Source organism: Lonchura striata, chromosome 5, assembly GCF_046129695.1.
Source record: "Lonchura striata isolate bLonStr1 chromosome 5, bLonStr1.mat, whole genome shotgun sequence".
In the NCBI taxonomy this organism is placed as follows: Eukaryota; Metazoa; Chordata; class Aves; order Passeriformes; family Estrildidae; genus Lonchura; species Lonchura striata.
In genome coordinates, this window is record NC_134607.1 from 26,066,406 (window position 1) to 26,085,756 (window position 19,351).

The following is a 19,351-nucleotide window of genomic DNA, read 5'->3' on the forward strand; positions in this document are numbered from 1 at the left end:
CCCTCTTTCAAATAAGTGAAGATGGACAGGGAAAGTGCAGCAGTGACTGTTTCTTACTGTCTCGAACTTCTGCATAAGAAGTTGAAACAGTATATGCTGTGCAATAAACATAGGGGTGTCAAGCTTTAAAGATCACCCAGATAAGCAGACAACTTTTTCTTAAAGTTTTGTATTGAAATGAGTAGTTTGTAACACTAAGTAATGATACTTTAGCCTTCCTTGGGACATAAGAAACTAAGATCTTCCTTTCAGTTTCAAGACTAATCTTTAGTAGCAAAATGTATATAGCATTGCCAAGATAAGGCTCGTGATAGAACCCAAAATCATCACTTAAGCACTCTGTTGCATAAACTCCTTTGTGAAGTTTGGAACAAAAATTTTAGTAATACTGGTATTTTTGTGCTCTCTTCTTGATTGTCAAATACATTAAAATAACTGCTAAAATCATCTTTTACCTTTGCACATTTGGACTTGATGATTCTACAGGTCTTTTCCAACCAAAATGATTCTATGCTAGTGGCAATTGAATATGACTTTACAGAAGTAGTAGTATGTATTTACTCATAATTACCCTAAGGTAATGAGTATTGCCAGTATGATTATAATTTGCAAATAATTGAAATGTAAGGATCCTAGAATGTGAATACAAATATATGTGTTTTTAAGTTTTGCTTCACTGAAAGATTAACTTAAAGATTTGGCTGTATGTTTTGAAATATAGTAAAAATACATGTTATCCCAAAAATAATGATCCAATGGGATTACAACTAATAGTGTAAACCAGTAGAATTATTTGAAGTATTATGTTGCTTAGAATATGTGCTATTGGTTCCTTTTACAGTATTCTTCTTTGTCTAATTAGATCCACATAGATATACCACGCATGAGTCCTGAAGTTTTAAGACTTCAGCCCAAAGTAACTGAGGTAAGAATGACATATTTTCTTTTTGTTAGAGAAAACATTTTATTAATGAATCTGATATCACAATTTGATTATTAATTATTTTTATTACATTTACTATTTTGACTTTAGAACGAGCTTAAAGAAGTAAAAAAATTGAGGATATATAAGTAGAGTCTAAGAATAGCAGTGTAAGTATGAGTAATAAAAGCAAAAGCACCTCATTAATTTCCTGTATTGAATCTGTCAGTTTTTATTGTGGCCTTGTGCCCTTGAGGGCTTTTTTCCCCGTTTTTTCCTTTTTATGTATTTTGTTAATACCACGTTTCTTAAGTAATCCAGAGCATAGTCCTGCGGTTCTGTGTATTTTTCAAAAGCATTTAAGGTCTGGAAGTTCCTAGAGTGTTCCACTTGGGAAATTCTCTTTGAAATTTTAGCACAACTGGTTTGAATGCCTTATCTGATTTTGCATCCTTGTAAGTTTTGTGTGTTGAGTACACTGTTTAAATTGTTTAACTACTGTTGTAGCTGTATATTAATGTAAATATATAATAATTGGATTAATGGTAAGTATATTAGTCAAATTGACCTATATTGTTGGGGAATTGAACCTCATTGGGACTTTTCATTTTGAAGTATATATGTCATACATAGCATAGATGGTGTGGATTATCCTCTTTCAATTATTTAGTTTAATTCTTCAACTTACTCTTCTTTCTAATGGTTCTAGTTAGACCTTCAAATATATTGCCGTGTAGCTCCTGTTCATAGAATTATAGATACAAAGAGAACAAAATCTGGTTCATTATGTGAACTTAATGATGAAATGCAGAACTAGCTTTCATTTGGTTTTCCATTGTTCCAATTATTTGTTTAATGGTAGTGCTCTTCCACATGTTGGAGAATTGGCTTGAAGAAATAGCCTAGTATGGTGTTTCAAAAGAAAAACCTATACATTTAGGGCTTTCCACCTGCTTTCTGCACAGTGGTGTTTTACCTGGGCAGTTCTAGGGATGAATCAAGGAGTAGTATAAGTACAATCAAGGGGCAAGCATGAAGCAGTACCAGTAAGAAATAAGCTATTAAAGAAATTAATTAGATCTGTGCACTATTTGGAGAATGGGTTTGCATCTGTCTTTTACTCTTTTTATGATCTTAACCAAACTCTACTTGCTTAATGCTATTGTAGAAAATGTGCTGAAAGGATCATACCACCCAGTTTCTTCAATGTTGCTTTATCTTGCTTTCTGAGTTTCTGGAGACCTAACATAGCACCACCGAATCCCTCATCCCCACAGAGATCCTTCCCTAATCTCAAGGGCTCTTGCAGATAGGGTGTGTTGTTGCCAGAGCTGACTCTTCAAGAGCGAGAGAAGGTTGTGCTGGTCTTTGGTGAGCAACAGTCACTCCTTTTAAGGTGACATTTCAAGTGCTATACAGAGGAGAAGGGGATCAGAGTAAGGGTCAAAGACAGGTTTAAAGGATGACACTATGTGCAAAATCGTTGTTGTGAATATTATGCTGAGTTCTGTATGTACTTCTGATTCTGCAAAGATTTAGAGTGATGATACCACTACTGGGAAGAATCTCCCATAGAATGAGATGAACAGAGTGTAGTTGGTGGAATTAGACAAAAGCACTGGTTAAAGCTTCAAAAAGACAGCACGTGTATAAACCTCACAGTCTCCTGACTTAAATTTTCAAATTATGCTATTCCAAGATTTCTGCTGTTCTTGGTGGTATCAGTCTCTCTCACTGAAGAACTTCTAGAGTTAATAAGGCTGTTTTAATTTCTTATCTGATCTCAGAGTTTGGTTTCTGAAATAAAATGTTGCAGTTTAGAAAAAGATATTTTGAATCTGATGTGCAGAAATAACTTGTTTTTATGTGTTCCTTTTAAAATCAGTTTATAGTGTTTATTTTTTATGGAAGTTATGTGGATCCTGAGTGAGGGGAAGGTAATGTTGGAGCAAGGATTTAAAGGACTAAAAATGACTTAATAGTGTCCCTGAAAAAGGAGAACAGCAGAGTGGGAGGTGGTCTTTCCTATAGTGCAGTCAAATTATTTTAAAGACTACTTATTATTTAGTTGTAATAAATTTGATTAGCCAAGATAGACTGGTCTAATTTATTATCTTTTCTTGCTTTATCTTTAACTGTATTTTGTTGAAATGGAAAGCATGTGGCTGTGTACTTTCTATCTATGCTTGCATATTATACATAATAATTTCAAGAAAACTGCACAATTTAAAATAGTTTAATTTTTATCTTCCTTCTCTTTTTTTTTCTTCCTTTCCCTTCTCTACTTAGAAGACAAAACACAAATTTTCAAAAGCTTTTGAATTAAGGCTTTGGAGATTTTGAACTTCCTCTGAGGTGGGAAAACCCACAAGTAATTCAAACCTTCATATAAGCTGATGGATTCTTTTCTTTATGTGAATATAATTCTTGCTGTAATTATGAATGAGAGTCAAATTCAAAAGAGAATAATAGATTGGTAATGACATCTCATGAGATGTAGTGGTTCACAGTAGAAAAATAATTCCAGTTTTTGTTGCTGGTTTGGAAATCAATAAGGAATCCTTTTGGGAAAGTGACCTTTTTAATGAGTCCTATTTGAATACAATCATGAGTGTTGTATAGAAACTTAAATCAAGCTGCTTTTCAGGTTTTAAAGTGCTCATTTTTATTGATTCAGGAGAGTAAATGAAACTTTACGTAAATGGGTAGGAAATTGAAAATGCTAGTTCAGTGTGTATTTCAGAATTTCTGATTGGAATCATTTGGGGCTATTAAAGCTGATGTGCCATCACTGAGTGGTGCTTCCTGCTCAAAAATATAACAGCCTCCCCAACAAATCCAAATATCATACCCCTTATACCTGGATTTTAAAAACATTTTAAAATCCATAGGCTTCTCAATTTGCAGTGCAAAGTCCGTGTTATTAAGTTCTGAGAAAGTGAAAAGCTGGTGGTAGAAATTTGTGAATTTTTTGACTTCAGACATGCCTTCATGAGAAAACACTATGTTTGTAGTTTGTGCAGTGGGTATTTTGATTGATTGTTCTTACTGAATTTGACTGGTTGTTGACTGTGTATATTTTGTAGCCCCATCACACCATGAGCTTTTTATTTAGCCTGGTGCATAACCCTATTCTACATTCTGCAATTGCTACTTTAATAGGTTTCTCTAGTCAGTTCATTCTGATATTTGTTTTTTGAGAAAGTTGTTTGTATTTGCAGTATGTTAAGCATGTCCTTTTTCAGAAGTGAAACACAGAACGATAACTCTGATAACAGTGAGAAACTAGTGTTACTGAAAGTCAAAGTGGCAATGGACAGAAGCAGGCAGAGTGGCTGTGAGCTAAGTAACCTTGCTAGATTGGCAGTTTTCCAGTAATACTAAAAATATTACACAAATAACTGTAATTTCATCAGGGTATGATTACATAAAATGTAAAATTATGTTGTAAATGGCTGAGTGTAAAGTCTTTATACAGTTATTGATAGTGAAACACCACTGGCTATTGCTTAATGGGCAGAGGCTGTTTTTTTTTGGGGTTTAATATGCAGTTCTTGTTAAAATGCATGAGGTGACAGAAGTACTACCAAGAATTTGTATCTAAAGGAATAAGCATCTTGGCTGATGGAAACAAGAGCCTTCTATGGAGGATTTGCTAATAATTTTTTTGCCTAATCTCTGAACTCACACTGCACAAAAACTGAATCTCAGTTGGGGTTGTAATGGATCAGACGTGAGCTGTCTTAAGGTTTGTTTTTCAGTGCCCACCAAAACTTTTTGTACTTACTGTTGTTGACTGTCTCCCCTGTTCTGTGAATTTTCAGCCAGAGAAACATAAAACCTGGAGGACAGTTGACTCAAAAGAAAGCCTGTAGGAGAAGGATAGATGTTAATATTTGAGACTTGTTTTCAAAGCAGAAGGTACAAATATATTTCAGCTTCAGGTAACTTATGCAGAAGCTTGTGATAGAAATTTCAAGCACCAGGATGTGAGTCCTTTATGCTGAGACCTTTCCTTACTTGAAAATGACTGCAAGAGGACTAAAACTAAATAATAAGTCTTTATTTAAAATTGAATTAAAACAGTTTATTAATCTTACAAAATTTTAAAGTAAGATTGAGTATAAATAATCCTGACTTCACAAATAAACACCTCTTACATCCTTTTGGGGCAGGTCTTTCACTGGCTTTTCTGAAGCCAAAGCATTTGTTGACTTCTGGAGTTGCAGCAAACCACAGAATCCTTTGGGTCCTTCCAAAATGTCTCCTCCTTTTAGTATTGAGGCCAGATCTGAAGAGCAGTATGGTTTGTGCTCTCATGAATGAGCAAACATTCTTTTGTTTCAGAAGATTATATATCCCTGATTACATGCCTGTAGCTAGGACAAAGCATGTAGCCGCTTTCACTCTGCTGCTTATTTGCAGTCTTTCAAAGGCACATAATATTTTCAGAAGCAAATAACTGAGACAAGATAAAGTCTGTTACAGACCTAAATGGAGTCAGGAGAAAGTTCTCTGATTTCCATGCTCTCTTCTCATGCCAAGATATAGTTTGGCCTCATGAGCTTTTGCAGATCCTAAACCTCAGTTACAGATCCCTAAGATTCAGTTTACAGAGTTGAGAGGGTGAAGTTCTGTTGGTACACATGGCAGACATGGCAGACAGTTGCCTTATTTCTACATTTTCCAATTGTTTCAGGTTTTTCATTAACTAGTATGCAGAAGCCTGGAGTGTAGAACTCCGCACTGGAATATTAGGCCAGCTTAACTTTTGTGGAATCTCTTTTTATGGGCATATTATTAAAAAATCTAAACTATATCATGTCCTTATTTCTGTTACTTAAGGATAAATAGAATATTTAGTAGAATACTTCTTTCAAAGAGATGAAAAATTATGGGAAGATAATTTCATATTTCTTTCCCTTGAGAAAAGAGGCATTTTATATTACTGGAAAAGCTCCAGTGAATAAGAGCTACTTTGTATAAACTACTGTAACTGAATTATATACTAGGCTGGTTTTAACATGTGCTAATACCCTGAAAATGCTTCCTTTTGAAGAACTGAGAGTTGGTTATGAATGCCGGTGTTCATTTATGCTTTTGTATGCATGGTTTCTATACTACTTAACTCCATGATATTAAGCTTCTCTGCAAGGATGTTTTCAACATCCTTATGAGGGGAAGCAGATGGGCAGGTACCAATTTCTTCACTCTCATGGCAAGGGACAAGACTCAAATAAATGGCATAAAGCTGAGTTGGGAATATTTAGGTTGGATATAAGTAACAAGTTTTTCACTCCAAGAATGGTTTAACACTGGAACACGCTCCCCAGGGAAATAGTCACAAGACCATCCTGACAGAATTCAAAAAGTGTTTGGACAACACTCTCAGGCACATGAAGTGTTTCCTGGGCTGTCCTGTACAGGGCCAGGAGTTAGATTCGGTAGTCCTGATGGGTCCCTTTTAACTCAGGATATTCTGTAATTCTATCATGTTATAAATTACAAGTGTCTTGTTTAAAATATGCTTATCACTTGTTAAATTAAATTGATGATTTCTTTAACTCTTTTTCAGATCTTTGAAAGAATTTTGTTTATATGGGCAATACGTCATCCAGCCAGTGGATATGTTCAGGGCATAAATGATCTTGTAACTCCTTTTTTTGTAGTCTTCGTTTGTGAATACATAGGTAAGATTTGTCTTGATACTGAATTATGAATTAGTATTGGTTTTTAAACATAATTTTCATTTTAATCTAAAAATTTGGATGAGCTAATCAAAGCATAATTTGATACATTAATTTTTTTCATAAATGTTTGTAATTATAAATCTGTATTGCTTTAAATACATACTGAGAAGCAACCAGATTTTGGGTAGTCGATGAAGTTCAGGAATCAGCTTGATTTCTGCTTAGGGAGCTGTTTTATTTTCCCTTTCTCTTCTAATTAATGGTTTTTTTGAAAACTTTATATTGTATGTATAAACCAGGTAACAACATCGAAACAAAAAATGCCTGCCCCACAGGAAAAAAACCCACCGAAACAAAAAAAAGTAACCCATGAAACATGGATATTTTTAAATCAGTTGTGGGGAAATTGAAATAAAGGGAACCTATTAAACTGCATCCGTGGCTGAAATAATGGCATCCTGGAACTTGGGTCTGAAAATTAAGACAACAGTAATCAAATTTTTCTGGTTAAGAACTCTGCTCTTTTGAGACTTACAAGATTGGTAATAATGGTAGTGTCAACGAGCCCATTTGTGTTTAGTTTGTGGCTTTATGTGTGAATATACTTTTGAAAAACTAAACAATTTAGATGTGGGTTAAATCTTAAATTCACAAATTTGAATTTAAGTTGTAAACATTAAGAAAATGACTGACTGTTAACAGTAAGTTGTTAATAACTTGGGTATAACTATGGATATAAAAGGTTTAACAGTAAAAATGATAATGTTTATCTGGTTTACATTAAAATTGTTTTTCTTGTACTTGTGTTTATCGTACACACACAGTGAAACTTTTAGTGTGTATGTAGACTTCAGCAATGTATTGTCTGGCTACTTCTGTGGGGCTACCTACAGTGGATTCTTCCTACCTTGTCTGTGCAAGACATCCATAGGTGTATTAATCCAGATTGATTAGTTTTAATGAAGGACTGATTATCCTTGAGTGGATGATAGACTATCCATCTACTCATTTGCATGGCAACACCTCTGTTGCTTTATTCATTTCTTGTTTCATAGGGGGACATTTCATTGCTAAGCAACTAATGAGAACTACTGCTGCTTTCTCCCTAATCATCTCCTAAGTAGGGTAGAGGCCTACTCCTGAGAGTATTTGCAGTTTCTGCCTTTTACTCCCTCATTTGACAGAACATGAAAATGTTCTTAATGATCCTAGAACAGTAGGGTCTCTAGTAGACTTAAGGGTTGCTAATTAAAATAAGAAGTTCAAATGAGATGTGATTAGAGAATTGATATTCCATGTTAAATAGGCCATTTAATTAATATGGTAAATAAGTTTGTCTTTACCACCAACTTACATTTGGAGACTGATGATTGTTAATGTATTTGCCACTTTGTCAGGATTGTCATATTGGAGAGCATAGCTGTTCCTGTGTGTTTGGTGAAGAAAGACAAAACGTGAAAACCTTCAACCTTAGAATATAGTTGGGGGAAATGTATGAAGCTCAGAAAACTGTATTCTGAAAGCTCATGTAAAAACTAGTATCTATATCATAAGAAAAACAGCAAAATTAAGGTTTGTTTTTCTTTCACTATAGTGGTGGTCATGGCTAAGTGCTAAAAACAGTTATTTCCCCCAGAGACATTAAAAAACTTTCAAAGATTTTTCTTGAAATAGCTTTTTGATTTGAATCTTTCTAATATATTCAAGTTACACTGAATGATGCACTCAAGGTAGAATGAATAAATGAAATAGGGACATTGCATTTATGAAGTATGTCAAAAATCTCGTAACAAAATTACAGGATTCAAAACTAACACTGTCAATTGGGCTTTAGTAATTTATATAGAAATGAACACAGAATTGCAGAATTTTCCTATAAAAAATGCTTACACTGTTAGTGTATTTATATTTACTTCAGTAACATTCTGTATTTACTTCAGATTTTTACTCTAGATCTCATTTCTTTGCTTTACATGAATATTGGTTTGTACAGTAAACAGCTTTATTGCAATCTTTTCACTATTGATTTTTGTATTTTACTTAATTTAACTGAAACCTTTTTTGCTGCAGTTCTACGTCACTTGGATCCTAATTTAAACAGTTGGAAGTAATAATACTTTTAAGTTCTTTTTGTAGTTAAGAGAAGTCCTAAAAATTATTGAATATTAAAAATAAATTCTTATGATTGACAATGCCATTAATAATAAATCTGTGCTGATTAGGTCATCTGATGGTACATCCTGGTAATTGACAAAACATTTGCAGTTTTGTCAGATATTTTGGTGGGAGGAAAGCCATGTTTATTTTAGCTTTATGACAACTGAGAGAGCCCTTAATCCTTAATATTGCATAACAAGTGTGTGACATAGTTATTCTAGTGATGGGAGTCTTTTTGCTCTGCTAAAGACATCAGCAATCTGTTTGGAAAAGTGCTGTTAAGGAACTTCTGAAGATAAAAATGACACGGATGAAATTGCTAATTTACTTCTCAAATCTGAATGCCATAAAGTAGTTTTTTGAGTGTGTATATGAGCGCTGAAGTCATAGATGTTTTGATGGTTTAGTATGGATTGAGGTATCTGATTTTGGCACATAGATTCACATATTTAGAATATATTGAGTTATTGACTATAGGAATTGAGTGTGTTAAATGTTCAGGACTTTCAAACTTTCCACTGTGATGAAAGTGTAATCTGGTAATGTCTCATTAGTTTCCAGTTTGCAATAAAAACAGAATGCTGTAACATTTCAGCAAGAGAAAACTTAATTATCAAACCAAGCCAGGAGAGGGAAAACCATAACTTAAGAAAATTTCAGAGGGGGTAGATACTGGCCCCTGCTGGAATACAGTAGTTTTGATTTTCTGGCCTAAATTAGGAGGAAGATGATAAGAAACCTTAGGTTTCTTATACCAGATAATTGTGTGTGTTATTCTCAACAGTTTTAAAGAAAATTTTCTTCCTCATGAAAAATGCTGGAGGTATTTAATCTTACTTTGTCATATTATAACAGCCCCTTTAGAAATCAAAACACTGGAGGTGTGGGAAAACTATTCTGGACTTACTTCTAACGTCCTGTATGACATAGTAGTGTTGTAACATGTGTTGTCAGAACAAATGGTAATTATTGTCAGGGCAGTTTTCCTGAAAGCATATTTGTGGCAAAATGAATCTCATCCCTGTGGATGCACCAGAGGGTTTTTTGTTAGTGAGATAAGATACCATGTGACTGCTCACTATTTGTAGACTTAATGTGGACAAGGAAATTTTGCACTGGATTGCAAGTCATCTTTATTCCAAGTTGCCTCAGATGTGCTCTTTGTACACCTTCCTCTTACCCTGAGTTCCTCTAGTGTTAAGTTGTGCTGTACAATTACTTGTGGTCTCTCGCTCACGTACACTTCACTTTATCTGACATTCCAGTACATCATCGTTCACTGGGCTTGTGTGTGTATCTAAAACCCTAAAGAGGACCTGGATATACTCACCTTCCAGAGAGATGAAAATTTCAGAGAAGTTACCACCATGATATGGATGCATGTCAGATTGTTGCTAAGTGGAATAGCTGTATGAAATAATTTTAGGATGCCTAGGAGTATTGGCTCAAGGGAAAATCAGCAGTTAGTAGGAAGTCAAGGGCCGAAAATGAATTCTACTGTAGCACTTGATCATTTTATGTTGGATAAAGAATGACAAGAAAAATGAGGCTGCTGAAGACTGGAATGGCGATTGAGATATTGTGTGCAACCCTCTTGAAATAGAGGAGCCTGAGACAAGTTGATGATACTTACAAGAACTCATGAGCTGAAAACTTCGAGAAGAGCGATCTTACCCTTGTAAGTATTTTTTCTTGTCATCTTAAATCCTTTTGTAGATGTGGCATTAAATGAAACTTCTGTTACCTAGTGTTTTTTGAATTGATACTTCTATGGCTTTATGGAATAATTAATCTAGACCCAAATCCTAGTGGAAATGGGATAGGCTTTATTCACAGACTATTTTTACTACAAATAAGGAAATGTTCTTTGGTCCTGAAAATGCCTTGATCTGTCTATAACTCCCTTGTTTATTGCTTTTTCCATTCCCTCTCGTATGTTACAGGAAGTCTTAGTGTCCTTATAACTGGTATGCAGTCTCATTTTTGTCTTCTTTTCACCCTTTTAAATATTAATTTGGGGCTTTTTTCCCCCCATGGTTTGAATAATGTATCAAAAATGGTTATTTTCATTGTATAATTGAAGTAAAGTTTTGGAGCATTTTATCATGGATGTATCTGAGGTAATTCCTCAGTTTCAAATATGAAAATTTGTTAGTTAAGTGGAGTTTTTTTTTTTTTTTTTTCAGGAGAGTTGTAATTTTTGTGGGATAAATAGATTGGTTTGGAATGTACATAAAACTGAATTTCTGAATGATGAGAAAGCAAGGCAGAGAGCAAAGAGTATTAACCCACTGACTTTAGGGAACTGCTTTTCTTCATACTTACAGGGTTATAAGGTAAAATTTTGTTCAGCATGCATTATTTCCTGTACAGGGCCAAGCTGAAGCCTTGATTGCTACAGTATATAAATTAATTTGAGATAATTTATCCTTCTGTCTAAATATTTAGAGAGTTATTATTCAGTTCCACCAATTCACTAGTCCTTGCAGAATTATGAATAGGAATTGTACATTGGGGTTTTGAGGAGAGAAAGTAGAAAAGATGTAATGTATTTGTAGTTATTTAGAAGAGACTAACTGAAACTGAAGGGTAACAAATTATTTTTTTGAACTAGAACAAATAACTGGATCCTTCTCCTTCTCCCAGGGCCTTCAAGTTTCTCTATCTTCTGATTTACAAGGAGAGAAATTCTGGAAGACTTCCCAGGACTGAGGTTCAGGAATATGAGGGGTTTCTTCAGTTTAAGAGAGTCACAAAGATTTTATTTGCAATTGTAGTATGCTCTTCAAATTTTCTTTTAATTTTGGCATTAAAGTTTGTAATAAATGTCTACTGTTTTCATGCCTTTTTTTTTTTTGTTTAAATAAATAAAAGGTTTTGCCCAAAATTGTGTTAAAATATTTTTAGTTACACTTTTTTTGAAATGTTTTATGAAGCACAAACTGAATTTGCATAAAAGCAGAGACATGAAGCATAATTGATATTTTAATGTTTTCCTTCAAGTTGTAAAAATATTAAAAAAAAGCGGCTTTTTTTAGCCCTTGTAAAATTTTATGAGAAATATTCAAAACAATTTAAATAGTTTTTATGTCACATGTAAATTTTGTAGCACAAGTTCCATTTAATTACATTGATTTTTTCTCCTTAATTCAAATTGCTAGTAGTGTAGTTTCCATATACAAAGGTATGTTTCAGTGCTGTTTCTTAATATTGCCATAATATAGTAATACTAATGACATAGGGAAGTTGACTCAAGTTATCATAAACATGAACAATATTCCATGAAATATTCTTTGGTAATTAAATGGATTATTGTTAGCTCTGTGATTTTGTGAGCAAAGAATGAAGAAATCTTACACAAAACTGTTGAATTCAAGACTTGAAAGTACTGATAAGTCAATTACATCCTCTACCTAAATCCAGAAAATGTCAGAAGCGTTCCTCTGAACAAGCTGCAATGCACACGAGCTACTCAGTGACCTGAATCTTTTTACTTACCCATCAGTTTTCTCTGCTGCATTCTGCTTTCATGTATTATTGAACACTTAATATATGTACACCTGGATGTACATATATATATGTGTACATATATATTTATAATTGTAGCATGGCATAGAAGTTGTTCAGCATTATCTTAGCTTGCTTTGAGATAGCCACTGTTCACCTTTTCAATTTCTAGGAAAATGTTGCCCCACTCTCCTGCTATTGCTGGGCCAGTCTGTTGTCAGTGAAAGTATTTTTGTACTTTCTGCAGGGTAGCTGAAGAGAGGGAGAACTGTAATGAATAGGATAGACAGTATTTGAGTTTGGTTTTACAAATTGATGACTCCTGCTTTGCACTATGGAAAAGGTTCAGAACTAAGCAGAAACCTTTGTTGAGCCCACACACAGAGGATGTGGTTACTTCTGTGCTGTGAAGCAGGACTGATTTTGACTGTGGTGGGAGAACAGTTAGAAATTTTTTCCATTACTTTAAATATTTTTGAGTTGTTGTTTTTGAAAAAAATCCAAAGTTCCTTCAGGTGGATTACCTGGAAACAAAGACAATAAACATACAGACCTGAATTTTAGTGCTTTAAAAAGCATGCTTTTGAAGCACTTGAACAGATTATACTTATAAATTGTTAATTTGTTTTTATGTATGTCTCACTTAAGAACAAATGAATTATTCACAATCTCTGAGCAGTTGTCTTTATTAATATATAATGTTGTCAGGCCTAATTGGATGAAGAAACCTTACTATTTTACATCCTTTTATTCACTTTAAACAAGTAGGAGAATCCATATGAAAATAACTAGTACTGAATTATTTGAATTGTTTGTCAGCTAGCAGTGCTTGCCATGATATATTGTTCTGTGTAAGTTTGGTTCATAAAGCAAGATATATGGAGGCATTCCAAAGAGAACTAAGGAAAACAGGGCAGGATGTTAAGAGGACATCTCATACTTAGTTTGTGAGAGGTTAGGGAATAAGGGAGCATGAAGAAGGGCAAATATGTTGGTAGAATTTGTATAATGGAAAGAATTGATTGATAGGAATCAGTGGACTATAAATTCCTGTTTATCTTTTGATCCTTTTATGTTTGAATCTATTTTAGTTATTTACTGGACAAATGAATCTTTATCATTCAGCGTGACTTGTTGGAGTATTACGTTTTTAGTTCAGTGGACTTACTCTGTAGTGGACTTTTTTTTCTGGCTTAGAGTTATAAAACTATTTAAGGAATTATTTTTCAATAGTTAGAACAGTATAAAAGTCCTAATGAATGTAGTTAAGCTTTACTCAGATATGCAGTTTGTGTGTGACTTGCAAATGCTACAGTTTATTCCCTACTGTTTTTCCCTAGTTGCTTAACCTACTGGAAGCTTTTGGTGGCATTTCTTATCAACTGTATGAGTGGATCTGTTGGCATCTCTTGGCATAAGTGCTCTCTATAGGCTTTGATAAAATTAGGTGATTTACTTCTTTAGTTAGTGAATTTTGGCTAATTGCACCAATGTAATTTTGGCATATTTTAGAACATAGTAACATTGAGAGAAGGTCTCAATAATGAGCAGCTGAGCATATATCTACAAGCAACTGTATAGTGTAGTTGGGTAATAGCATATTGCTGCATGTGTTTTACTCATTAATGTACTTGATTCCCTGTGAGGGCTTTTGATTCAGCTGTGTCATCTAAATGCACAACAAGCAAACAGAAAAAGGTTTCCTTTCAGTGTACTTAGATGACACAGCTGAAGCAGGGCTTTCTGCTGTCAAAACAGGTGGCTTTGCTTTTTCTTTTCCAGCCAAAATATACATTCCTCTCTTCTCTTTTTGGTCCTCATTGGCTTTCCTTGGGCACAGTTAAACTGGCTGGAAACTAAACTGAATTATATAACTTTCTGCAATCATCTTGAGAATTAAAGAATATGAGTGCTGATGAGGGGATAAGAGCAGGTCAGGGAGGAAGGGAGAGGTGAAGGTCTATTTAGTGCCAGGTAGCACTGAGGCTGCTTTAGCTGTGTAATGAACACATGGTCATGATAAGGATTTGTGAATTACACTTTTTGCATAGCAGGTTAGGGAACATAAAGAGATATGGGATATGGAACATGCTATTATTTTCCTTCCTAGTACTGTGTTGAACGACCTTGATTTACTATAGACAATGCAGTTTTACAAAATTGGTTTTTCTCTATATTTCAATTTTTATTTCATTTTCTAATGTACTGTTAGATTTCTGAGCTAATTAGAACAGTTCATCTAAAATGTTAGGTACATTGTTGCATCCAATAGACTTGGGCTTTGCCCCCTTCCTTTGCTTTTCATATGTAGACTTCCTGTCACATTTTCTACAATCTTACTTATTTTTTTCCAAGTATATTTGTAGTTCTTAGTAATCAAAGTGTTTAAAGTCATTTCATATTGATGCAATGGAGAAAGTACCTTCATTGAAGTAAATCTTCATGACCTCCTGACTGAAACAAAATAATTTTCTTGAAAATCTGTTAAATTAACCACACAAACTGTGAAATGTAAATTTTTATTTTTATGAACTGGCACATATTGTTGTTTGAAGTTTTGGGTTGTGATAAAATACCTTCTTCAGTTTGGTTGCAGATATAGACTAGTATTTGTCCTGGATACTTAAATCACAAGGATGTATTAGTTGACAAAGTAGGATGTACCTCAGCTTCACTATCTTTCAGAAAAAAATTAGTGTAATTCAGTTCAAGTTGTTTTTGTGGATAATCTTAAAAGAGGCTTCTATCTATTTGCAGTGGAGTAAGTCTAATTAAAGTTAGAATTCTCTGGCTGTTGTTAATAATAGCTGTCAGAAGTGAAAAGGAGACATTAATATTATCTTAAGTATATCCAACTGCTTAATTGCCTGTTATTTTTAGCTTTGTATGTAAGAGAAAATCAGTATTTTGAGTAATGGTATTAATTGCTTATAGTCTCTTATGAATGTCTGTTTTAAAACAGGACAAAAAAAACCATCCCAACCTCTCTTAATGCCTGAAATTTTAAGGTCTATTAATATATAAATTTTTAAAAAAAATTTTAAGTGATTTTCAAAGAAAGGAAAATCCATATAACTTTTTCAGAATAGTACCTACCTATGAAGTTGCTGTGCTGAGTCTGAAACCTGTCACTTTACCCTATGTAAATGTTTCAAAACCGACTCATACCTAATTATCATACTTTCATTGAAAATGTAGCAACAGTTGTTACATTTTTTAATCTGTGTTTGACTTACAAGCTTTAAAAAAAATGTATTTAAATTGGTTAAGAAAGGTTGACTGTAGAGAAAAGCTTAAAGAGCAGCTCTGAAGAAGAAAATACTTCCTCCAAGATTACAATCAATGTTGGACAGGATTTTTCAGATCTAGTGATTTTGATGGCTGGTAGCAATAGCTTCAGTGTACCAGTGTTTAAATTAAATGTTTTTTTTCTTAGATGTATAAGACTGGCTGTCCTGTGAAGTAGGGAATTACGTTAAAATTTTAAGTCTTTGGTGGCATAAGATAGGAATGGAAAAATTGGCATTTGCCATTTAATAAAAATGTTTTTGATTACATCTCTAGGTGTAAGATTACAATAATCTTCCTACTCTTCCTAACATTACAATGTTTTCTTATTAATATTAGAGCAAAAATGATTAGATTATATTTCCTTAAACTTACAGCTTCTTGTTATTTGTTGTACTGGTCTCTCCATTCTTTAGAGTGGAGGCATCTGTAGGTAGAATTCAATGCTTTGGGTTAGCCTTTATTTTGTTTGTTTGTTTTAAATATTTATTGCATGCTTCCATGTCATACTAAAAAATGTGTCTTGAGAATACTGCTCTGCATACTATGCCCACCCTCCATTTATCTTTTGTGGTAAAGCTGTGATCTGAAGTGAATACTTTATTGGAAAGCAACTGGGGAGTTCAAGCCCGTGTAAAGCCCATCTTTTAGATGACTGTCATAGTTTTTACACTTTAGAGGAAAAACCAAGTAGGAGCTTGAAAGTTACTAATAAAAATTTCTTCAATCATATCAGTGCCAGGAAGTCTATCAAAGAGGCAAAAAAGTCTGAAATAGATCTGATGGAACCTATAAAGTACCATCTCATAGCAGGAGATTGCGTGGATTTTTTGCTTAGATATTTCTTGTGAGGAAACTTTCCAAACCCTGTCTTATGGGCAAAATAAGAGGCATTCATTTCAATTTTTGCTATAAGAGATGTATAAAAGAAATCTTTGAATTGATAAAAAAAATTCTTAGGTCAAATAGGACTACTCAAACTTCTGTCATAAGTATTCAGAATAAATAAGTAAGGTCTAGACTTTCTATTGATTTGAAGTGTTTGATGTTTTCAGTTAACTCAGATTTGTCTTTTATATAATTCTTTTTGTATCATTCAAGTTTGGTTTTTTCTCCTTCTCTGATGTATACTTAAAAGAACTTGAGAAAAAAAAAAGTTTTGTTCTCCATATATATTAGAACAAATCTGTCAATGAAAGTCCTCTTTTACTGTATAGGATGATGTGGATTTAAATTACCTGCTTTAAATTTTATTTTGTATCTATATGTGTGTTTTTCTAAGTTTTCAAATGTATCTGTCTAAAGATGTGCTATTTCATGATGCTTAGTGCACACTCCCAGTATTTAAAAATGAAATTAATTTTATAATATGAATGCTAATATAAAAACCAGTGCATTTTTCAGGTTTGAAATACATCTTGTGGTTTATATTGTCTCATTTTGAAGGCAATTAAGAAACTAATAGACTCATACTATGAGGAGTAATGAGATATTAGTGAAGGGTGTTCTTTTTGAAACTACAGACTGGAAATGTTGGGTCATGGGAATAAATGGAAAAAATATATCTTGAATAGTAGTAGAAGCAGTAAACTAAAATTGAAGAGAAACCAAAAAATTTCTTCAGGTATAAAAATGGAAGAATTGTGAAGAAGGAAGTTAATTGCAATAAATATAGCTATGGGAGAGACATGTATTCCAAAGGGAGCCAGCATATTTTAGTTTTGGCTTCTGCATTCCTATTTCTCCTCTCCCCATGGTCTCCATATAGTTATAATTGGTGATCATCTTTTTTAGTGAAGCGGCACAGAAGTGCTTATACTTCCAGATCTAAGTCTTCTCGAGAATGCTTACCAACAGACTGGGAAATTACTTTAATGGCTTTTATGCCATTAAAAGTGGCTTTTGACATCCAAATATCACAGCTTTCTGTGTTTGTTATGAAGTAACTTGTGGGAAGAAAAGCTAAAAGAGAAACAGCGATGCTTAAGCAATGACAACATGCTTTACAAATGCCAGAAATGTAACATTGCAATCCTGTTGCAAAGATCAGTAGTAGCGTAAGATATAAGAAAAGATTTTCAAATTCAGCGGATCAGTGCTTGAAAAAGAATTGTACGAAAAAATTGTTGTCATATTTGCAATGAGATACATGGTTAGTTAATAATTTATAGATGTCAAACCAAGTAAATTTGTCAAAAGTTTGTGTGCTGAAACTTTAATTTGAGTTGGCTGTGCTTGTAATTTAAATGCAAACTTTTTGAATCATAGTAATGAAGTCATTGGGTTTTTCATTAGCATGGAGATATTTTGCTAGTTTCTTATTTGAGAAATATGATATTTTAAATTTTTACTTTTAAGATATGGAAAACGAATTTTTAAAGCAGAAGTGAAAAATTATGTACTTGAGCAGAGTGACGAAAAAAAGGGAGGTTTTCTTGCAAAACCATTTTTCTTCTGTAGGCTTTCAATGCATTATTTCATAGAAGCAGAATGCTTTTATGCTTCTTATGTTTTTATAGGACATTCATTTTGACAAACCCCAGTACTTAAAGAAAAAGGCTTATCAAATGTGTTGTCATCAAAAACATTTTTGAACTGATTTATGTGTTCAATCTTTGGTTAATTATGACATAAAAATTTACTGCAGTATGACTGAAATTTAAGGACAGCTACCTTTCTTGCAGTAACATTGTTGAAGAAAATTAGAGATTATACTATTATTTTTGAATAGACAGAATGGGCGTTTTTTTTCCTAGAGTTTTGATTATTTCTTTATCTTGACAATAAATACCTATACAATATGTAAAAATATGTTTGAATTTTATGAAAAGAGCAAGTCTTGTGGCTTTTTTGCCTCGGAAGCATACATAGCAGTTTCATTAGGAAAGTGTAAATCACAGCAGATTAAAGTAGTTAAGGAATGCATTTAGCAATTAAGCAACAGAAGAAGTAGTTTTACCTGCGGAGTGCATTCTCCTCAAATATCCTTCTTCAAATTCAGTATTTGCAGTTTGTGCTAAAAAGCAGAAATAATGGATGTTACTTAATTTCTGTTGTAAATAAGGCAAGAAATCTGTTAGGTGGATTTCTTATTAGCTGTGAAGATTGTGGGAGATTACAAAATATGGAAGCATGTAATTTTGGATAAAGAAATTGATATATATCCAATTGAAAATTAGATATTGCACAGTGTGGGTTGCAGCAAACTGCCACTGTCATAGACATTTGGGGATGTTGTCAATGAGGGATGGTTGTTTCCTCTGCCATCCATTTTTCTTTGAGAATTTATTTTGCTATGCCATTCAAATGATACTAATGGGTTAAAATAAAAATTGCTTCATGAGTGAGTGAAGTTATACTTACATAAAGTTATGGTCATATGTAAACGGTTGATGTCCGTATATGACAGTCACAAATTTTTCAGTCTTCAGTCACAGGAAAAATTGCATTCTGAATTTTCTGAAGTTTTTATATTTATGTACAGGTTCTTGGATAATTTGTATTGCTTTTATATTTACCCAAGTTAGAGTTGAACCTGTGAACTTTTTAAGTTATCTAGGAAAAGTATTAATTATTTTGCTGTTTATGAAGTTGTTCAAATGAGTTCTCTTTGCCAGCCTTCTATTAAGTAATTACATGCAAGACTATTTTTTGACTTTTCTTTTTTAATATTTTCAGTAAAGAAGTATTAATTTTCAGTACTTTTAAAGTTCACCCCTGCATATGCAGATACGTATGCAGGTTTCTTTATCTTTTAAATATATTGTAGCTTTTAGTGCAGTTGATT

General features: G+C 33.3%; 1 protein-coding gene across 3 annotated transcripts in view; it reads left to right on the forward strand.

The window, feature by feature from the left end:
* Positions 1–19,351, forward strand: part of TBC1D22A (TBC1 domain family member 22A) — a 149,916-nt gene that overhangs the window by 24,125 nt on the left and 106,440 nt on the right. For all 3 annotated transcript variants that reach the window (XM_021524818.3, XM_021524817.2, XM_021524816.3), the window contains exons 7-8: positions 863–925; positions 6,498–6,612. In XM_021524818.3, the coding sequence (XP_021380493.1) occupies positions 863–925; positions 6,498–6,612 (178 nt within the window). The remainder of the gene's footprint in view (positions 1–862; positions 926–6,497; positions 6,613–19,351) is intronic.